Consider the following 19,935-nt stretch of genomic DNA (forward strand, 5'->3'; position numbering starts at 1 on the left):
TTAATTAATTCACTACTGTATTTACACAACACTCCACAAAATTCAATACCATTAACTAACCAAAAATTATAGTGAAATGGTACAAACATCACCAAAGCAATACAGCAAACTGGTGATGCTAACAGAACTGGAGATATGGGAAGAAAACAATGGAAGATATAACAAAAAGATAAAAAAAATTATGACATTTTCACTCAAAAATAATTTTGTTAAGTATAGTCAAGTAGCCTCAATCCCATTATTATCACAGCCTCACAGTAACAAACCTATTGTGGATAAGATATTCAATTTGGAGCCATCACCCATTGTGCTGCTAAGCTCAAGGCTGAGTAGACTGGGCTCCCATGAATTGAGCAAAGTTAGTAATTATTTAGTTACTTCTCCTGGCCTAAAACTCATAAGAGCCAGTGATTTTTCAAGTATGCAGTCAAGTCAGGAACAAGTTAAAACCTCCAGGCAGCAGGATTCCTACTTTCCTAGAATGTAAACAGACTAGGCCTAAATTATCTCACACTAGCAAAGATACCTGAAGACCCAGATAAGGATAGTGGAAGAGCCTAGGAAGTAACTAAAGTAGTAAGGTGATCATCAGTGGAAAGGCACCCCATCATGGACATGTAACTATAAAGAAAAAACAACAAAGAAACTGCAACTGCAAGAAGCAAGAGGCCCTCGGAGTTCTCAATCACCTGAGAGTCAGGTGCAGTTCCCATTCAATTTGATGGTGTTTCCTAATTCCTTCCAATACTTGCCCGCCAAATAAATAAGAGCAACACAGCACAAGACTACCAAGGCAGGGTGGTACTGACATGGACAGGGTAAAAAGAACATTTTCATCTGGTATTATCAGGACAGTTTATGCAGGACTTTCATTTCCTGTATAATACTATTCTTGTGTGCTTGCTCATGAGCTCATTTCCTCATTCCCCACCAATCTTTTATCCTTTCTTATTGGACCTTCAACATTCTTCCTGCTAAGATCTAAAAAGGGTTTTAGTCACTAAAAATCATCACTGAGTGCCATTAACAGTCTCAAAGAATGATTGGTTAAAATGTTCTTAAGATTACACCAATTAAATTAATAAACTAGAAAATTTTCTAGGGATTTAAGTGTTAAAATTATGAAATTTCATATATCCAAAGTACTTTAAAAATTGTCTAGTTTGGTTCTGGGAATCACCTTTCACCTAAGACTTGTCAACAGTCACTAGTAAGTTTTGGCTCAGGAGCTATTATTGTCAGTACTGCACTTTGTATCATTTTATACACTACACGCGCTCAAAAAAAAAAAAGGTAAAAGAAAGAAGGGCCAAAGATAAGCAGTGCTCAAAAAGCAAATGTCCATCTACCCATCCACTATTACTGCCCCTTAATGAGAGAAAAATTAGTAATCAAAGTTTTTGCTAATGGCAAAAAGATATGGCAAAGTAAATTAATAAATTGGTGAAGGTAAGAATGATGACAAGGGAAAATAAATTTATATTAGGAGTCTTTTATTAAAACAAATTGTAAAATGTTAAATGACAACATGGTAAATGATTACCAAAATTTATTTTACAGGTAGCAGGTAATACAAGATATTAGAGTTCACAGGAAATAATTATTAGGATGGATGGGCAGGTAGAGAAGAGATAAGGGAGAGATGGGGAAAATATTGCACAGATATTACAGGTACATAGCTAAACAAAGTGACACCTTATACACTATTATGAACATAACATATAGTGACTATGACTTCAATAATTTTATGTTTTACATTGAAAAAACAAAACAGATCCTTTGTTAGTGCTGCTCTCACATAAGTAAATAATTCAAAAACAATGATGCATCATATTTAATGACAGCATCTTTTCTTTCTTAAATGATACACAAAATCTGAAAAACTGATCTTTATCCACTAGGAAACAACTTCTCAGATGGAAATGACATGATTATTTTTCTACTTAATATACATAACAAAATATGACTTGCCTCCCATTCCAGGATTTCTGGCTTTGAACAAAAGGAATTTTTGCAATAGTTGCATTTCAATTGAATATCACTCGGAGTTACAAACTGGCCATTTGGAGATGACTGCATACTTAGAGCCTTAAACAAAACAAAGAACAAGATATACTGAGACTGATATGGATTTTAGAAATTTTATTTATGACAACTCTCAAATATTGACTATGTCCAGAAAACAGTATGTATTTTACTTACGTATTTCAATATATAAAATTACATTTCTGAATTTTGCCTACTACTATATTAAGTATGTCTTATAAAAATTAAAATTTATTTATCACAGGATTACTAATTTTAAAAATACATGAAAAAAGAGGGGTAAATCATACCAATCCTGATCCCCCCCCCCTTCTCTTTAAAGAAAATGGGGGGGGGGGGGGAGAAAGAAAGAAAGAAAAAAGAAAAGAAAAGAAAATCTAAGCAGGCCTCGCCAGTTTGACTCAGTGGATAGAGCGTCCACCTGCGGACTGAAGGGTCCTGGGTTTGATTCTGGTCAAGGGCATGTAACCCAACAGTCTCTTCTTCTCTCTACCATTCTCTCTAAAAATCAATGGAAAAATATCCTCAGGTGAGGATTAAATAAAAAGTAAAATTACAAGGGAAAAAAGTAAAATAAAATAGTGAAGTTGTTTAACCAAGTTCTGAACTAGTAAATAAAAATTTAAACCCTGGGCCCTGGCCATGTAGCTCAATTGGTTAGAGCATTGTCTGCTATTCTAGGGTTACAGGTTTGATCCCGTAGGGCATACAGGAATCAACCAATGAATGCATGAATGGGTGGAACAACAAAATCAATGTTTCTCTCTCTCTACCACCCACTTCATCTCTCTGTCTCTAAAATCAATCAATAAAATTTTTCATTTAAAACCTAGCCATCACAAACAGGTGACACAGAGCTGACACATCTGCACTGCTGCCATCGTTGTCATCCTAAATCCATCAATGAAAAACTGTCTATGTTACTTTTTTTTTTTTAATTGATTTTTAGAGGCAGGGAAAGGAAGGGAGGGAGAGAAGGAGGAGAGGAGGGGGGAAAAAGGGAGGGAGGAAGAGAGGTAAGAGAAACATCAATCAGCTGCCTACAGCATGCCCCCTACCAGGATCAAGTCCAAAACCTAGATATGTGCCACAACCAGGAATCAAACCAGTGACCTCTAGGTGCAAGAATGACAAGCTCACCAACTGAGCCACACCAGTCAGGGCCAGCCTATATTACATTTAAAAGTGGATTGTTTCATATACAAAGTTAGAGAAAAAAGATTTATAAACTGGCATTGATATCAGGAGTTTATTTTTATATTTATTTACAAGTTAAAACCATTTACAGCATAGAATAAGATATAAGGATACATGGGCTTTAATAGTTTTAATCTAATCTGAGTGAGGGAGTATACTGATATTTAATTTTCATTCTTAAATCCATATTACGTACGTATCATCTTGTGAATGTAGGAAATAGTTAATACAATTTTTTTCAATATGACAGTGGAGAGAAAACCACCTAAATCCTTTTTATTCTTTTTTTGTAACCTTTATCATTTTTTAAACTTCTGCATTCTACACAATTAAAATTTATAAAAATTAAAACATGCAGATTTAAGGCAGTAACTATCAGATGAATAAAATTTTTGGTGTACAGGATAAAGCTCAACCAACTAGCCCACTGGTCAGGGCTATCTTTCAAAATTTAGAATGGAAAAACCATCTAATGAAGACATAGTTCAAAATCTATGATTTGCTTTAAAATAAAGAGAAAGTAAAAAACACTGCCCTTCTATGTGTCAACCCCAGCACTACTTTTATACAGAGTCACAAAAGCAATGAGGCTATCTACAGGCTTCTTTGCATGCATCCCTCAGAAGTCAAAGTTTAAATTCAGTGTTTCTATAAAATATACAATGTACTATTACACAATGGTCTCATCAAATCCTGGGCAATATAAGTTTCCATTAAAAGAAAAAAAGAGTTAAAACATTTTCCATTAACATTTCAGTTTACCCAACATCAAAAGGGAATAAAGAAAGTTATAATAAGCAGCATGCCAAAGACACTGGCCTTTATTCCTTATTACTTAATGTCTACTTTATGGACAAGCCAAGTCAGAAGCAGTACTTGCCACTAAGAGTATCAATGCCTATAATCTCAACTTCCAAAATGAAAGTTTAATTTTGAATATGGTTAATACCTAAACTCAGATGAGAATATAACTACTAACAAAAATAACTCACCAGGCTGAATTCAAAACCACTTCAACTTAAATGCAATAACTGTTTACTACCACATATATGAGACAGCATTTTCATTTTAAATAAATTAACACAGAGCACAATGCCTGCAACTCAGAACTGTTGATCAAATGAAATCATGATGCACAGCTTTGTGCACTGGTGAGAAATTTTGTGTAATACCCTAAAATTTTCAGAGCAGGTAGTAAACCTATTCCGACCACTTAACTAATGCTAAATCCTCTCTAAACTATCCTTCCAAATCAACAGGCTTAAGTTTGAATACTTCCAGAAATACTATCTTCTGAGACTATCCATATGCCAAAATTTACAATATTCCAAATTAAAATGACCTTTATATTTAACAAAATGAAAAATGTCTCCCTAAAATTGATCTTATATTAAAATCCAATCCCCTTTATACCTGCCATATTTTTTTTAATATATTTATTTTATTGATTTTTTACAGAGGAAGGGAGAGAGATAGAGAGCTAGAAACGTCGATGAGAGAGAAACATCGACCAGCTGCCTCTTGCACACCCCCCACCTGGGATGTGCCCACAACCAATGTACATGCCCTTGACCGGAATCGAACTCGGGACCTTTCAGTCCGCAGACTGACGCTCTACCGCTGAGCCAAACCGGTTTCGGATATACCTGACATATTTTTAATATATAAAGAAAACGTTTATTACTTCCAAGTTAAATATACCACCTATGTCCTTCATAAAACAGAATTCCCCAATAAGAATCTCATAATGTTATTCAAACCATCTACTAAGAAAATACTATACATCAGACATGAAGCTAAATTTTGGTGTGTTTTTTTTCTACAATGTCTATGTCATAAATACAATTAAAAGGTCAATTAGGCCAACCAGTGAGTACAATGGTTAGAGCATCAATCCCAGGCCCTGGTCAGGGCACCCGAGGCAAATATAGGAGGCAACCAATCGATGTGTCTCTCACATTGATCTTAATCTTTCTCTCTGCCCCCCATTCCTCCCTCCCCTCCAATCCACTATCTCTTAAAGTCAATGGAAAAAATATCCTCTGGTGAAGATTAACAAAAAAGTACTCAGTAGAGAGGTGCGGGCAGCCATGTCTGCTAAGAGTCTAGAATCTCCCCCTACCAATGTGACCCTCAACAAACTAAAAAAATTGGCTGGCCTTTGTGGCTCAGTGGTTGAGCATAAACTTATAAACCAGGAAGTCATAGTTTAATTCCAGGTTTTAGGCTCAACGACCAGTTTGGGGCATACAGGACGCAGGCAATCAATGATTCTCTCTCATCATTTATGTTTCTATCACTCTCTCCTTCTCCCTTCTTCTCTGAAGTAAATAAAAATATATTTAAAAAAAGAAAACTAAAAAATTAGCACATTAAATAAAAACAAAGCATATTATACTATTCATTTTCTAGGTCTATTTTATTAGGGTAAGGGTTATGCAAAATAAATAACAAACCTGAAATTTAGCCACACAACTGGAATTGCAAAAGTTATACAGTTTTCCATCAGGCATTGTGGCTTGATATTGAGGTAAAGAGTTGCGCTTACAAAAATGGCAAATAATTCCCAAACCTAGGAGAGAAAAGGTACATACATAACTGATTTCTTTATAAAGTAATGTCTTTTTTTAATATAATTAACCTCAGAACAGCTTCTCAATGGAACCTTCTATAAACTATCCTTTTATTTACAAAATTATTTATTTATACCTTGAAAAGTACTGTCCTAAAAGAGTCTATTATGTCTCCAAAACACATAATCACAGTTTTAGATGTTTAGATGGAAAAAGTTTTAGCTAAGAACACAGGCATGTACAGAACTTCAATAATTTAAAAAGTAAAAGAAATATGGAATGATCAAAACATTAATAATTAAAGTTTCCAGTAATATAGTTTAGTGTGATAATAAAAAATAAAAACTTATGTAATTACCACAAGCACAAGAATCAAGTTAAAGGAAAGTAGTTAGAAAATTAGTCATGTTATTAAAGTTTTTTAACTGCCCAAATCCCTGAAACTTACTTTGTGATTTTGCATATTTTGTCTTGTGACTGTTCATGCAAGCAGTGGAACAGTATGGCTCCATATATCCATTAGGACCTATACACTGAGTCATATCAAAAAACCTGCACTGTGTTCGGCAACCAGTACAAGTGGTCAGTTTTCCATATTTCTAAAATTTGAAACATAAAAAGATAATTAAGAAAACCATAATTTAACTAAAAAAATTATTGTATTTTTTTCATTATACCTTTTCTCTCTGCAAAAGAATTCTATTAATCTCTAATCGGGGTTAGTGGGTCAGAAATCTTCATCTGGATGCAAGCTGTTAAGTGCAATGCAGCTAAATCAGATTCAAACAAAAGTAATGACCTCATCTAACTTTCCTTTAAAAATAGTGTTTTCTCTATTATTTTAACAAAATCCCTACAGAGAGGTAAATAACAATTGAAAAGCAAAGGCACAGTGTTTTCTGTTTACAATAAAGACACATTTCTTTGTCCTATGACAGAAGAAAGTAAATGGACATAAAAATGTAAGCCTTAATAATCAAATGAATACAGTCTTTCAGAGAAAATAATTTGAAGATGTTAAATAGTTATTCAATTGAGATGATGTGCAAGCACTTTTGGAATGTCACTTAAAACTGATTTACCACCTATCTGCTACATTTATAACCTTATTCAATCACAATAAAATAAAATTTTAATTTTTAGATTAAAAAAACTTTCAAAATGATTTTTGGCTATTTAATAATTAGTTTAATTATTAATATATAAAGAAAACGTTGATTAATTTTTTATTAAAACATTTATTACTATAATTAACAGATAATAATGAAGTCAATCCTTCAGCCAAGGATGAATTATTTGCCAACAATGATATAATTCAGAGAAATTAGATAGAATATATAAAGATAAAGGAAGTACACTTTGAGAACTGCTAGACAAAAGCAATATTATTGATATATAGTCTTACAAAAATACAGTTTGGATGAACTGGTGTATTTCTATTAAAACATATACTTGATAGTCACAATTAGACAACAAAGATGGGGGGAAGCCTTTTAGAGCAACTTTTATCTGATCTCTTCTGAGCAGTTATAGAACTGTCCCAATCAGTTAAATCAAATATTATAGATCATGTTGCAAAATTCACTATATCCACCTTTCTACCTGATGTGGAGATTATCTCACTCATCTGAATATCCAACACAGTCTAAAACAATATGATGATATAAGAAAAAATCAAAATGTTCCACAAATGGTTAAATAACAGATGGCAGGGCCCTGACAAAGTGGTGCCTTGGAAAGAGCTTGGACTGTACACCAAAAAGGGTTGTAGGTTTCATTCTGACAGGGCATGTATTTAGGTTGCAGATTTCATCCTGTCAGAACACAGACAGGAGGCAACCAACCCGTGTTTGTCATGTCGATGTTTCTCTCTTTCCTTCCTTACCTCCTTCTTTCTCTCTCTTCTATTTCTCTCTAAAATCAATAGGAAAAAATATATCCTTGGATGAGGATTTAAAAAAAAAAAAATGTCAAGAAACAGGACAATCAGGCCAAAAATAAAATAAAATGGATAAATTTCACAAGCACAAAAATAGTTTAGACAATAAAATAATAATTTGGAGGTAAAAACAATAACAAAACAAGTAAATAACATCAACATCAAAAAAAAGAAATTAAAAAAAAAAACACGTCCTCAGTATACAATAAATAGAACAGGTATGAGAAAACATAACTCTTGATGTGCCAGGAAGGTATGTTATATTAATTCTGGTACCATAAAATATAATCCACTCTGCCTATTTCCCAAATACTCAAGTATCTCTTAAAAGGAAGCCTGAAGTTTTACTTTTCAAAGTGGAAATCAACTCATTCTTCAATTTCTCACATGCGCCAGAAAGAAATACTTATCAGTAACAAAATAATAGTAGTAAGAAATCAGAATAGCTGTAAACCTATTAAATCCAATTATTAGCTCTCCCAGTATTTAAATGGCAACATGTTTTCTTGAAGCCTATATAATAATTTAAATTATTATACTGGGGGTGGGGGAATCAAAGAAAACAAATAAAAAATGGAAAATAAAAGAATGTCTAAAATCTGATACCACAGTACTAATTAGGAATACTAAAAACATCAGGACACCTGTCATTGTATCTCAGGATCACTCCCAGTAGATGTGTGTATAAGACTTCCATGTAGCAGCACCTGTGAGGAATTCCTTTACCAATACATTATTCAATAAATGAAGTCCAACTGTCTAATTTTGGTTTAAATTTTTTTTAACTTATTAGAAACATTCTTCAAGTTGACAATGATTTTATTGGCAGAATAGTTAAGTAATTAGTAATTTTGAAGACGTAATAAAATAAAAGTAGACCAGGTGAACTGGATGAAGTAAACAAGGAGCTAATAAGCAAGTGGTCCACACTGACAAAAAACTTTCATTTGAAAAGAATGTGATGGTACTATCAAACAGAATCATTAATAATGAAAATATTTCAACAAAGCTACTTTCAGAACTACCTCTACTAATTTAAAAACATAAGGTACCATATTTAATGGGAGAACATCAGCAAAAAAAGCAATAAAGGTTTATGTCATGTCTTCTCTGCTTGATATATAATAGCCCGAGCCAGTTTAACTTAGTGGCTAGAGCATGTGGACTAAAGGGTTTTGGGTATGTCGGTTGCAAGCTCCATCTCTGGCACTGGTCAGGGCCCGGGAGGGAGGCAATCAAATCAGTGTGTGTTTCTCTCTGTCTCTCTCCCTTCCTTCTAAAATTTGATGGAAAAATATCCTTGGATGAGGATTGACAAAAAAACAACAACAAATAAACAAAAAATCATATTTAAATTTCATGTGTCCTATAAATATGCATTATGTAATTTAAATGAATGAAATTAAACAGAATAAACTGACAAGTAATATATTTAGATAAGGGGGGAAATAAACCTACTTAAGGGAAAAGAATGAGGTAGAACTGATTGAAACAAGATATCAGTAAGGTAAATATAATGAGAATTTATAGCAAATTGGCTTACTTTCAGGCTACTGAGAAAAGGTGCCTTACATTTTAATTTTAACCAATTCCACATGAATATCAAAATTAGCAACCATCACAAGATTTTAAAATTTCCCCTAATTTTTTCCTTTTACATGTAAGTAATACATTTCATTTAGAACATTTTGACCAAGCAAGTAGGCAACATGGGTAGATGCTGAAGAGAAAGGTTTCATGTACTTGTTGCTACAAATCTAATCTAGGAAATCAGTACCAAGATATATCCAGCACTGAACCTTACTTCCTAACCACATGCAACTACAACTTAACTTTGCTCCACAGTGTTACATGGAAAAAATGTATTATCTTCACATTCAGTAATATCTACTGCAATGTGGCATTCTCCTTCATTCTAATTGGAGGTAACAAACTATCGATACAATAGTTTTAACAGAACCTGTAACTTCATCAAAAATAAAAATACCCAACTTTGCCGAAACTGGTTCGGCTCAATGGATAGAGCATCGGCTTGGGGACTGAAGGGTCCTGGGTTCGATTCCGGTCAAGGGCATGTACCTTGGTTGCGGGCATATCCCCAGTAGGGGGTGTGCAAGAGGCAGCTGATCAATGACTCTCTCATCGATGTTTCTAACTTTCTATCTCTCTTCCTTCCTCTCTGTAAAAAACCAATAAAATATATATTAAAAAAAAAAAACAACTTTTTCCATTATACTGGCAGATAGCTCAATATATTATTACTAGAGACCCAGTGCACAAATTCATGCCCGGGTGGGGTTCCTATGCTTGGAAGGGTCTGCAAGAGGCTGGCTGCCAGCCCCAAGGAGGGAACTGGCCCTCAGCCCACCTGGGAAAGGGGCCATGTCCGCAGCCACCCACCTCCATTTCCCCGTTCCAGCCCAGAGCCTGAAGGCCCCCGCAGGGTCAGAAGAGAAGGCAATGGTCACCAGGCCAGGCACAGAAGGAACAAATGCCAGATGCCAATGCCGCCGTTGGTGCCCTGCCACTGTGCGGTTCCCCGCCGTCCCCCCTCATCCTTCCCACAGTGAGCAGGTGGCAGGCCCAATCAGAGCCTGCCAGCCAGGGGGAGGAACAGAGGGAGGGACTGTGGGAGGTGGGCCGGCCACAGGCAGAGCCCATGGATGGTTGGCCAGCCACAGGAGGTTGGCTGTGGGAGTGCGCTGACCACTGACCACCAGCAGGCTGCTCCTGCATCTGACCCCTGGTGGTCAGTGCACATAGTAGCGTCTGGTCAACCTATTGTTCTGGTCATTCCAGTAATTCGATCTTAACGGTCACTTAGGCATAGATGCATAGATAGGTAGATAGATAGATGGAAGGATGTTCAACATTACTTCAAAAAACACTGTAGTTATTACCATATCATTTTATTAGTACATTAATAAAGTATATATCACATTTGAAAATGTTTCAATAACTATTTGGATTAGTCTATTCTAACTGTAATATACTATTTTATGCATTTAACTGATAAATGGTCTATCCATATTACTAAAGGAGTCAAAAGCACAAAATAGTGAAGAACTCTGATTAGAGCCCTAATCAATTTGGCTCAGTGCATAGTTGGTTTAGGTCTGAGAACTAAAGGGTCCCAAGTTCGATTCCAGCCAAGGGCACATGCCCGGGTTGTGGGCTCGATTCTCCCCAGTGGGGGGCATACAGGAAGCAGCCAATCAATGATCCTCTCTCACCATTGTTGTTTCTATCTCTCTCTCTCCCTTCCTCTCTGAAATCAATAAAAAATAAAAAATAATTTTTTTAAAAAGAACCCTGATTAGAGTGGTGATAAAACTTCAACATGAGCCGAAACCAGTTTGGCTCAGTGGTAGTGCGTCGGTCTGCAGACTGAAAGATCCCAGGTTCGATTCCGGTCAAGGGCATGTACATTGGTTGCAGGCACATCCCCAGTAGAAGGTGTGCAAGAGGCAGCTGATCGATGTTTCTCTCTCATCGACGTTTCTAGCTCTCTATCCCTCTCTCCTCCTCTCTGTAATCAATAAAATATATTTAATAAATAAATAAATAAATAAATAAATAAATAAAAAATAAAGGGGCTCCATGTATTTTGGCTCTATGCATAAAAAAATAAAAATAAATTTAAAAAAACTTCAACATGACATGATACTGCACAAATTTTTACACTAAGTGAAGATTAAAAGATAAATTAAAGTAAAACTTATATGTACTTTAGTCAATAAAATTCTAATAGTATCTAGTTATTTTGAAGATGTTCACACAAAAGAAAAAATCTTCTAAAAAACTGATAAACTATCATGTTTCTTTTCTTTATTGTAGTTAGAATTTTTCTATCAAAACTCACATATACTACCTGTAATTTTTAAAAAAATTTTCTATTTGACAATGGATGCTAAAAATAGAGGGTGCAATGTCTATTGAGCAACAGAATATTTATAGAATATATACACAAAAAAATTAATAAACACAGAGGGAAGAATAGCAATAGTATCCTGGATAAATTCAACCTACACCACCTTAGCTAAGTGAATCAAGTCAACAGACAGACATGCCCCCTGGTGTGATGCACTAAGGTGGATACAATATCACTTATGATGTCAAAAAATGCATGACTTCAATATATTCCTGAGAATATATCAGAAAAGCCCAAATTGAAGAGCACTCTACAAAGCATCATATAGTATGTAAAAATGTCAGTCATGAAAGACTAGAGAACTGTTCCAGATTAAAGCAGACAGGACTTCCATCCACAGCCATGATGGAGTAACAGAGACTAGTTATAACCCCCCACCTTTAACAATAGGAAACTAGACAGAAGATATGAAACAATGACTTTTAAAAATTGCACAAAACATAATATGTTATACAGAAATTAAAATAAAAAAATCAAGCTGTAGAAACAGATCTTGAAGTGACAAATGCAAATAGTATGCAAAGATATTAAAAGAGCTATTATAAATACACCAACATAGTTGAGAAATCAGTACAGAAAAACATGAATATAATGAGGCAAGGATCTACACTAATAAAAGAGAAAAATGCAAATTGAGCATACTTTCATGACACCCAACAGCCAATCAGGAGTATGCAAATTAACCCAACAAAGATGGCGGGTTAATGTGCATATGTGGGTGCCAAGTGGCCTGGGTCCCAGGAACATCCTCAGGATCCAGGCCACTCTGAGCCTGTAGGCCCGCACGTAGGCCCTGAACGGCCGGAGTCCCAGAACACCCCCAGCCAAGAGTGGTCTACAGAAGTCAGTGCCAAGCTGCCCAGGTCCTGGGACAAGAGATCAGGAGCGCCAAGCAGGTTGGGTCATGGGACAAGCAGCCTGTGGCACCAAGCACACTGGGTCTTAGGACAAATGGCTGGGGGATGGGAACTTCCACCCCAAGGCTGCTTGCACATTCGCTTACACCAAGTGGCACGGGTCTATGCCCCCCAGCCTGGCAGACAAGCGAACAGGCAGGCACCAGGCTGGGGCTGTGACCCTGGCAGACACAGCACGCAGCATCAATGGGGTCCATGCCCCCCAGCCCAGTGGACACAGCAAAGGTGGAGCAACTGGGCTTGGGGGCCGGGGATACATCCCTAGCCCAGTGGACACAATGCAGGAATCCTCTGTACATGGGCTGCAGAGAAAACACCTTTTTTTCTATTCTTTTTAAAATATATTTTATTGAGTTTTTTACAGAGAAGAGGAGAGGGGAAGACAGTCAACAACACTGATGAGAGAGAAACATCTATCAGCTGCCTCCTACACACTCCCCACTGGGACTATGCCCACAACTAAGGTATATGCCCTTAACAGGAATCAACCTGAGACCCTTCAGTCTGCAAGCCGATGCTCTATCAACTGAGCCAAATCAGTTCAAGCATAAACACCTTTTCTGACCATTCATTGGCTAAGCTCCCTATACGATGCCACTTGCAGTTTTCTTGGTAACTTGGGTAATAAAAATCCAAAAAGGTGATCTAGGGTTTTTCCACCACACTCCCGGAGGAAAAAACTAAGGTTCGCTGCTGGAGGAGCTAAGAAATGTCCTATCCTGCCCTAGCTGGTTTGGTTGACTTTTGGGTCCAGGTTTGATTCTGATCAAGGGGGTGTAGCTAGGTTACTGGCTCCTCCCTGGCCAGGGCTCATACAGGAGTCAACCAAACAAAGTGTCCCTCTCACAATGATGTTTCTCTTTGTCTGTCCCTCTCTCTTTCTTCCACAGTCTCTAAAAATCAATGGAAACATATCCTCAGGGGAGGAAAAGGGGGAGGAAGGGGGAGGGAAGGGGAAGGAAAGGGAGAAAGAAAGGAAGGAAAGGAAGAGAAGGAAAAGAGGGGAGGGAGGGAGGGAGGGAGGGAGGGAGGGAGGGAGGGAGGGAGGGAGGGAGGGAGGTCATATCCTATGAAAGACACATCTTGAAAATGTCTAAAGTTGTCATTTTTTCATAGTGAAGGGACTGGAGTCTGGGTTGATGAAAACACCTTGGCAGCTGCACTGGCTGGTAGTGGCTGCAGCAGCAGCATGATGGGGCTGGTGTCTTCCCCTGATCAGCCCAGTGGCCTCCCACAGAGGGAAGGCCAGACTGTAGATTAGGACATCCCCTGAGGGCTCCCAGTCTGAGAGGGGGCAGATTGGGCTTGAGGGGGACATGTGTGTGATCCCCCCCACCCCCGTCCCAGTGCAAAAATTTCGTGCACCAGGCCCCTAGGAGAATAGATAAAAAAGACCCAAATGGAACTTCTATAGATGACAAATACAAGATCTGAGATGAAAAATATACCGTGTTTTATTTGATTAAGTTGATTTCATTAAAGATCAGTAAAATCAAAGATACAATAATAGGAACTCTCCAAAATGAAGGAAAAAGAAACATAGTGATTATAAGAAAACAGCAGAAAGCTTAATAATATATCTGGAACTGCAGTCTCAAAGAAATAGAGGAGACAAAAAAATTTTTGATGAAATAGCCTATAACTCTGGACTGCATGGATCCCAGACAACTGATCTTTTTCCCCCCACTTACTATAAGGGACATTAATAGACAAAATTTGAATAAGGTCTATAAATTAATCAGATAGCAGTACAAAATAAAATTCCTTATTTTGATCATTGTACTACAGTCATAATTATATCTACTTGCATGCATTTATTATTCATGTACTAATTTATTCATCTGGATTAATGGGAATATAGATTTCAAAGTTATGTATTTAAAAGGACTTTATCTTTCAAGCATGCATTAAATAGAGGGACTTTGTTATCCTATAAATAAATTCCCATTGTGGACAAGGTACTGTGCATTAAAAAAGTATATCTGCTAATAGCAACATAAATACCTAAAAGCAAATGATCTTATCAAACAGAAAATACATGTAAAATTTAATGAGATAAGAAAGGCTGTGTATATTATGGAGATAAAATAAGAAAACAATCATATGATATATTTTAAGTGAATAAATTTTAACACAGGCATATCTTCTTTTATTGTGATTCACAGATACTGAGTTTTTTACAAATTGAAGACCTTCCACCAGCAAAAGGATCACTGAAGGCTCAAATGATGATTAGCATATTTTAGCAAGAAATAATTTAATTAAGGCATGTACATTTTCTTTTAGACATAATGCTATTATATACTTAATAGGCTATAGTGCACTGTAATCACTATTTTCATGTGCAGTGGGAAATAAAAAGTTCTTCTGACATAGTTTATTGTGATATTCACTTCCTTGAGGTGGTCAAGAACTGAAGCTCACTATGTCCAAAGTGTGCCAACATTCAAGAAATCACAGGGCTGTTCAGATATACCATCACAACAGTAACAATAGCATGAATCGGCCAGGCCTTAATTCCTGCTACATTCCTACTTACCTCAGGCTGCATCAAGAAAGAGTCTTGCATGTGATCTCGAACTTCCTTCAGAAAGCTTGGATGGCTACCTACCTAAAAAGAGATTTTCAAACACTTTATAAGAACATATAAAGAAAGGCTAGTAGATGGAAAAGTAAATAAGAAAGCTGTAAAAGTTTGTTCTGTGCCTTACAAACTCATTCCAATTTTTAAAAATGCCTATCTGTTATAACTAGGGGTAGGGAAGGGGAGGGGTCACTCAGCCCGGCCTGTGCCCTCTCACAGTCCAGAAGGTGGATGTCTGACTGATGGCTTAGGCCCGCTCCCCATGGGAGAGGTTCCTGCCACCACTGCTGCACTTGCCAGCAGTGAGGCCGGCTCAGGGCTCTGGCTGAGTGGTGTGCCCCTGTGGAAACACACTGACCACCAGGGGGCAGCTCCTGTGTTAACTGTCTGCCCATAGAGGTCAGTGCATGTCATAGCGACAGATCATTCCACTGTTCGTTCAATTTGAACATTAGTCTTTTATTTTATAGGATAATTTTAATTACCCTAAATTTAAAAAAATCACTTTATAAAACAATAATATAAATAATGGCATAAGGAATTAAAAATACAATCTTAAATTTGACCTGATCTAAACAGACCGTGCAAAACATCACTTATTTCTCTTACATGACAAGATCTCATTAAAGTCTATTAATTCTTATAATGGTATCTCAACATATTCTAAATTAAATGATTTGGAAGTTATGCAATTACAATTTTCATCATCTGCAAATGGTTTTGAGAATTCTTTTTTTTTTTTTTTGGGGGGGGGGGGGGGGGGAATCATTTTAAAGCACATAAGACAGCTTCCAGAGGATATGAATTTACATCCTTAGTCTCTGCAGAAAGTCAAGATATTCTGAAGAAAACGAAAATAACTGAAAAGTGTTAAGCATTTTACATAGTCTCCAGTGCCAGCATCGAGATTAATTATTACTCTAAAAACTAATTGAACAATGGGGACATAGATAACAATTGCAGCCCTGTTCAATGTTAAATACAAGGATCAAAGGGGAAGGAGAGGGCAAGGACAAGAAAAGATCACCTTACAATTTTAGTTCCCAGGCTATAGGAAAAGAAGACATTCATTATAGTGTCTTGGGTTATGGTCTCCAAATATATCTGACGGTGTACCTTTATCAGTAACAACATATGCATGGATCCCTATTAATTTACTTGTAAGTTATTACTATTTAGTATGAGAATTATAAAAAAATAAATTAACATAATATTTAAAAAATTAAAGATGAAACAATATCTTAAAATAACTTTTATTTTAGTTAATGAAAACATGAAGAATTTTTTTATGTCCACTAGAGTAGAACAATTTGGTGTCAGTGGAGGCTCTGTGCGGAGCAGCAAGAAGATACTCCTCCCAGTCAGGGTGGGTCCCTAAACCCACCCAGAATAACTAGACTATCCTCCCCTTCCATTGCTGTCAACAGAGATCAAATGGAGAGCCTGGACTTCTACCTCCACTTGGCAATAATGAGGTGGCACATTACTCCCCCTGGCAGAGCAGTGTCAAAGAAATATAGCTAAAATGGAGCTTTAATTACGAACCACAGTATAATAATACCCAAATGTCTAGGCTGATTTTAAAAACTCACTTATCCTACCAAAACCCAGGAAAATAACGTGAATGGACAGAGGCAATCAATAGATGCTAACACTGAAAGTACAGCAATGTTAGAATGAAGTGACAAACAGGCAGCCGTGACAAAATAGCTATAAGAAACAAAAGCCACTTAATGAATAGAGGTTCTTGAAGATAGAAGAAAAACCAAATGGAAATTCTAAAATTGAAAACACACACACACACACACACACACACACACACACACACACAAAGAAAAGGAAAAAAAGAACACCTATAATAGAAATAGAAAAACAAAATCAGGCCCTGGCTAGTGTGGCTCAGTTGGTCAAGCATCATCCCATGCACCAAGAGGTCTCTGGTTTGATTTCCAGTCAAGGCACATTCCCAGATTGCAGGCTCGATCCCCAATAGGGGGGATGAAGGAGGTAGCCCACTGATGTTTATTAATCCTCCTTCTCCCTTTTTCTCTCTCTAAAATCAATAAGAACATATTTTTTAAAATATCAATACTGCGAACCAACATCAGATTTATGGGGATCCCAGAAGAAGAGAGGGAGCAAGATACTGAAAGAATATTGGAAGAAATAATGACAGAAAACTTCCCCCACCTGGTGAAAGAAATAGACTTACAAGTCCAGGAAACCCACAGAACCCCAAACAAAAGGAATCCAAGGAGGACCACACCAAGACACATCATAATTAAAATTCCAAGAGCAAAAGACAAAGAGAGAATATTAAAAGCAGCAAGAGAAAAGCAGGTAGTTACCTATAAAAGAGCACCCAAACGACTGTCAGCTGATTTCTCAACAGAAACCATGCAGGCCAGACAGGAATGGCAAGAAATATTCAAGGTGATGAATAGCAAGAACCTACAGCCAAAAATACTCTACCCAGCAAAGCTATCACTCAGAATCGAAGGCCAGATAAAGAGCTTCACTAATAAAAAAAAGCTAAAGGAGTTCACCACCAAACCAGAATTATATGAATTGCTGAAGGGGGTTCTTTTGGAAGAGAAAGTAAATAAAGATAAAAACTATGAACAAAAAATACATAACTATCAACAAGTGAATCTAAAAACCAAGGGAATTTAAAAAAAATCTGATGAACAATATTAACTGTTGAATATAATAGAATCAGAGGTATGGAAGGGGAGTGAACTGACAATTCTGGTGGAAAAGGGAAGAGGGGTGTGTGGGAAGAGATTGAACATAAACTGTGCACCTATGGATAAGGACAATGAGGGGAGGGAAAGGGCAGATGGTGGGGTGGGAACCTGGTGGAGGGGAGCAATGAAGGAAGGGGGGGGGGGAAATGAGGAACATTTGTAATAATGTGAATAAAGATTTATTTAAAAAAAAAAAAAAAAAAGCCAAGTGAAAATGCTCTCATTGGCCAAAGCTAGAAAATTATACAACAAATTAAATGAAGCAGTACTGAATTATAACCCAAAGTATAAAATAAATATCCAGGAGTCCCTACTAATATTAATAAATGATTGAATAAATTAATACATGTAGAAGAGATAAATTTCCTATGCAGAAAACTCCCAGGTTTCTGTATATAATCTCCACTAAAGGAGAAACTGACTTATTCCAAAGAGTACAACATGGAAATGGAAAGCAAAGGAGCTTCACAATGGAGAATTCTGACAAACATTACTTCAGCAAGGTGAAAATGTTGCAAATTGGGCAAAAAACAGTAACCCACAAATAGAAGAAACTGAGCAAACCCTAGAAAGGAAAAGCCAAAACAAATCACAGTAAAATTTCTTTTAAAAAGTCTGGATAAAATTAAAAATGAAATAAAAATAAAGACATCCCTGGCCAATGTGTCTCAGTGGTTAGGGTATCAGCCCAAGTACCAAGGAGTCACAGGTTCGATTCCCAGTCAAGAGCACCTGCCTGAGTTATGAGTTTGCACCCTGACCTCTGGTGGAGGTACATGCAAGAGACAAGCAGTAGATGTATCTCTCTTACATCGATGTTTCTTTCCCTCTTCTTCCCCCCTCTGTTTCAGTTTCTCTGAAAAGCAATGGGGAAAGTGTCCTCTGTTGAGAATTAACAAAAAATTAAGACAAAAATAACCCTGAAACGAGTAAAAGAAATGGAGAAGTATAATTGAAATTACAGCATATGGAAACAGAAAACTTTTAAACAATAGAACCTCTACTCTATCTAAACACCACAGAAAAAAAAAATATGGCACTAACCCACCCACACCAGCAAAGGACAAATGGAGGCCTAGACTTGTACCTTAGCCTGGCTTCAATGTGATGCTACAGCATCCAGCCAAGTTGATGGCAGAAAAAGCCAAGTAAGGAGCCTGAACTTCTACCCATGAGGAAGTGATTAGGTCGCTACCACCCACTCTCTATCTCTCAAGCTGAGAATTGAGAGACAGGACTTTCATCAACAACTACCAGCAACGAGGCGAAAATTACAATTATAGAGAATGAGGGCAGGAAGAGATTAACCGAAGAACTTATGGGCATATATGTATATATGCGTTATCTATGGACATAGACAATAGGGTGGTGAAAAGTAGCTTTTATAGCCTAAAAGTGAAAAGAATATATAAGCAATTTCCAGAAGCATTAATAGAAAACTATTAAATTTGACAATATTAAAATTTAAAATTCTACATGGCAAAAATAAAATTTATATGAACACCCAATCACATTCTATATAACATAGATAAATCTCATTACATATTAATGCCATCCTATATGATAAAACTCTAATATGCAAATCCACCAAAAGCCTGAACTACCTGCGGAACAACCGGTCTCTATGACAGACACTGACCACCAGGGGGCAGTCAATGCAGGAGTTTCCCGAGAGGGAGGCAATCAGTGATGGCAGAGGGCAGGGCTGGCCAGCGGGCATTTGCCAGGCTGCCAACCAAGGCAGGTGCCAGCAGGGTCTCCCCAATCGTCCCAACTACCGGTCACCCCACAGATGGCCCTGATCAGCAGCCATGCCTAGGGAACCTACCCTATATACTGGGAACCCACAGACGGCAGCTAAAGTTCTGGAAAGATTATCTCAGCTGTGGGGGGCTGCCACTGAGAACTGGGTATAAAGCCCAAGCTGGACCACTCTGCAGAGAGCACCAGAACTGAGAAAGGAGCCCACTTAACATCTGGCTATGAAAAGCAACAAGGTTG

At 37.0% G+C, this 19,935-nt stretch overlaps 1 protein-coding gene across 12 annotated transcripts in view; it reads right to left on the bottom strand.

Annotated features, from left to right (window-relative positions):
- ZMYM2 (zinc finger MYM-type containing 2) overlaps nucleotides 1-19,935 on the bottom strand; it is a 146,822-nt gene that overhangs the window by 52,707 nt on the left and 74,180 nt on the right. For 9 of the 12 annotated variants that reach the window (XR_004990967.2, XM_036455398.1, XM_036455401.2 and 6 more), the window contains 4 exons: nucleotides 15,143-15,214; nucleotides 6,265-6,415; nucleotides 5,700-5,815; nucleotides 1,972-2,088 (listed from right to left, as the gene is read on the bottom strand). Coding sequence is in view for 11 of the 12 variants with exons in the window: in XM_036455398.1 (XP_036311291.1) it covers nucleotides 1,972-2,088; nucleotides 5,700-5,815; nucleotides 6,265-6,415; nucleotides 15,143-15,214 (456 nt within the window). In the remaining variant the exon portion in view is untranslated. The remainder of the gene's footprint in view (nucleotides 1-1,971; nucleotides 2,089-5,699; nucleotides 5,816-6,264; nucleotides 6,416-15,142; nucleotides 15,215-19,935) is intronic. The other 3 variants (XM_036455399.2, XM_045588492.1, XM_036455407.2) reach the window with 3 other exon arrangements.

This window comes from Pipistrellus kuhlii, unplaced genomic scaffold (genome assembly GCF_014108245.1).
Source record: "Pipistrellus kuhlii isolate mPipKuh1 unplaced genomic scaffold, mPipKuh1.p scaffold_m20_p_3, whole genome shotgun sequence".
Classification (NCBI taxonomy): Eukaryota; Metazoa; Chordata; class Mammalia; order Chiroptera; family Vespertilionidae; genus Pipistrellus; species Pipistrellus kuhlii.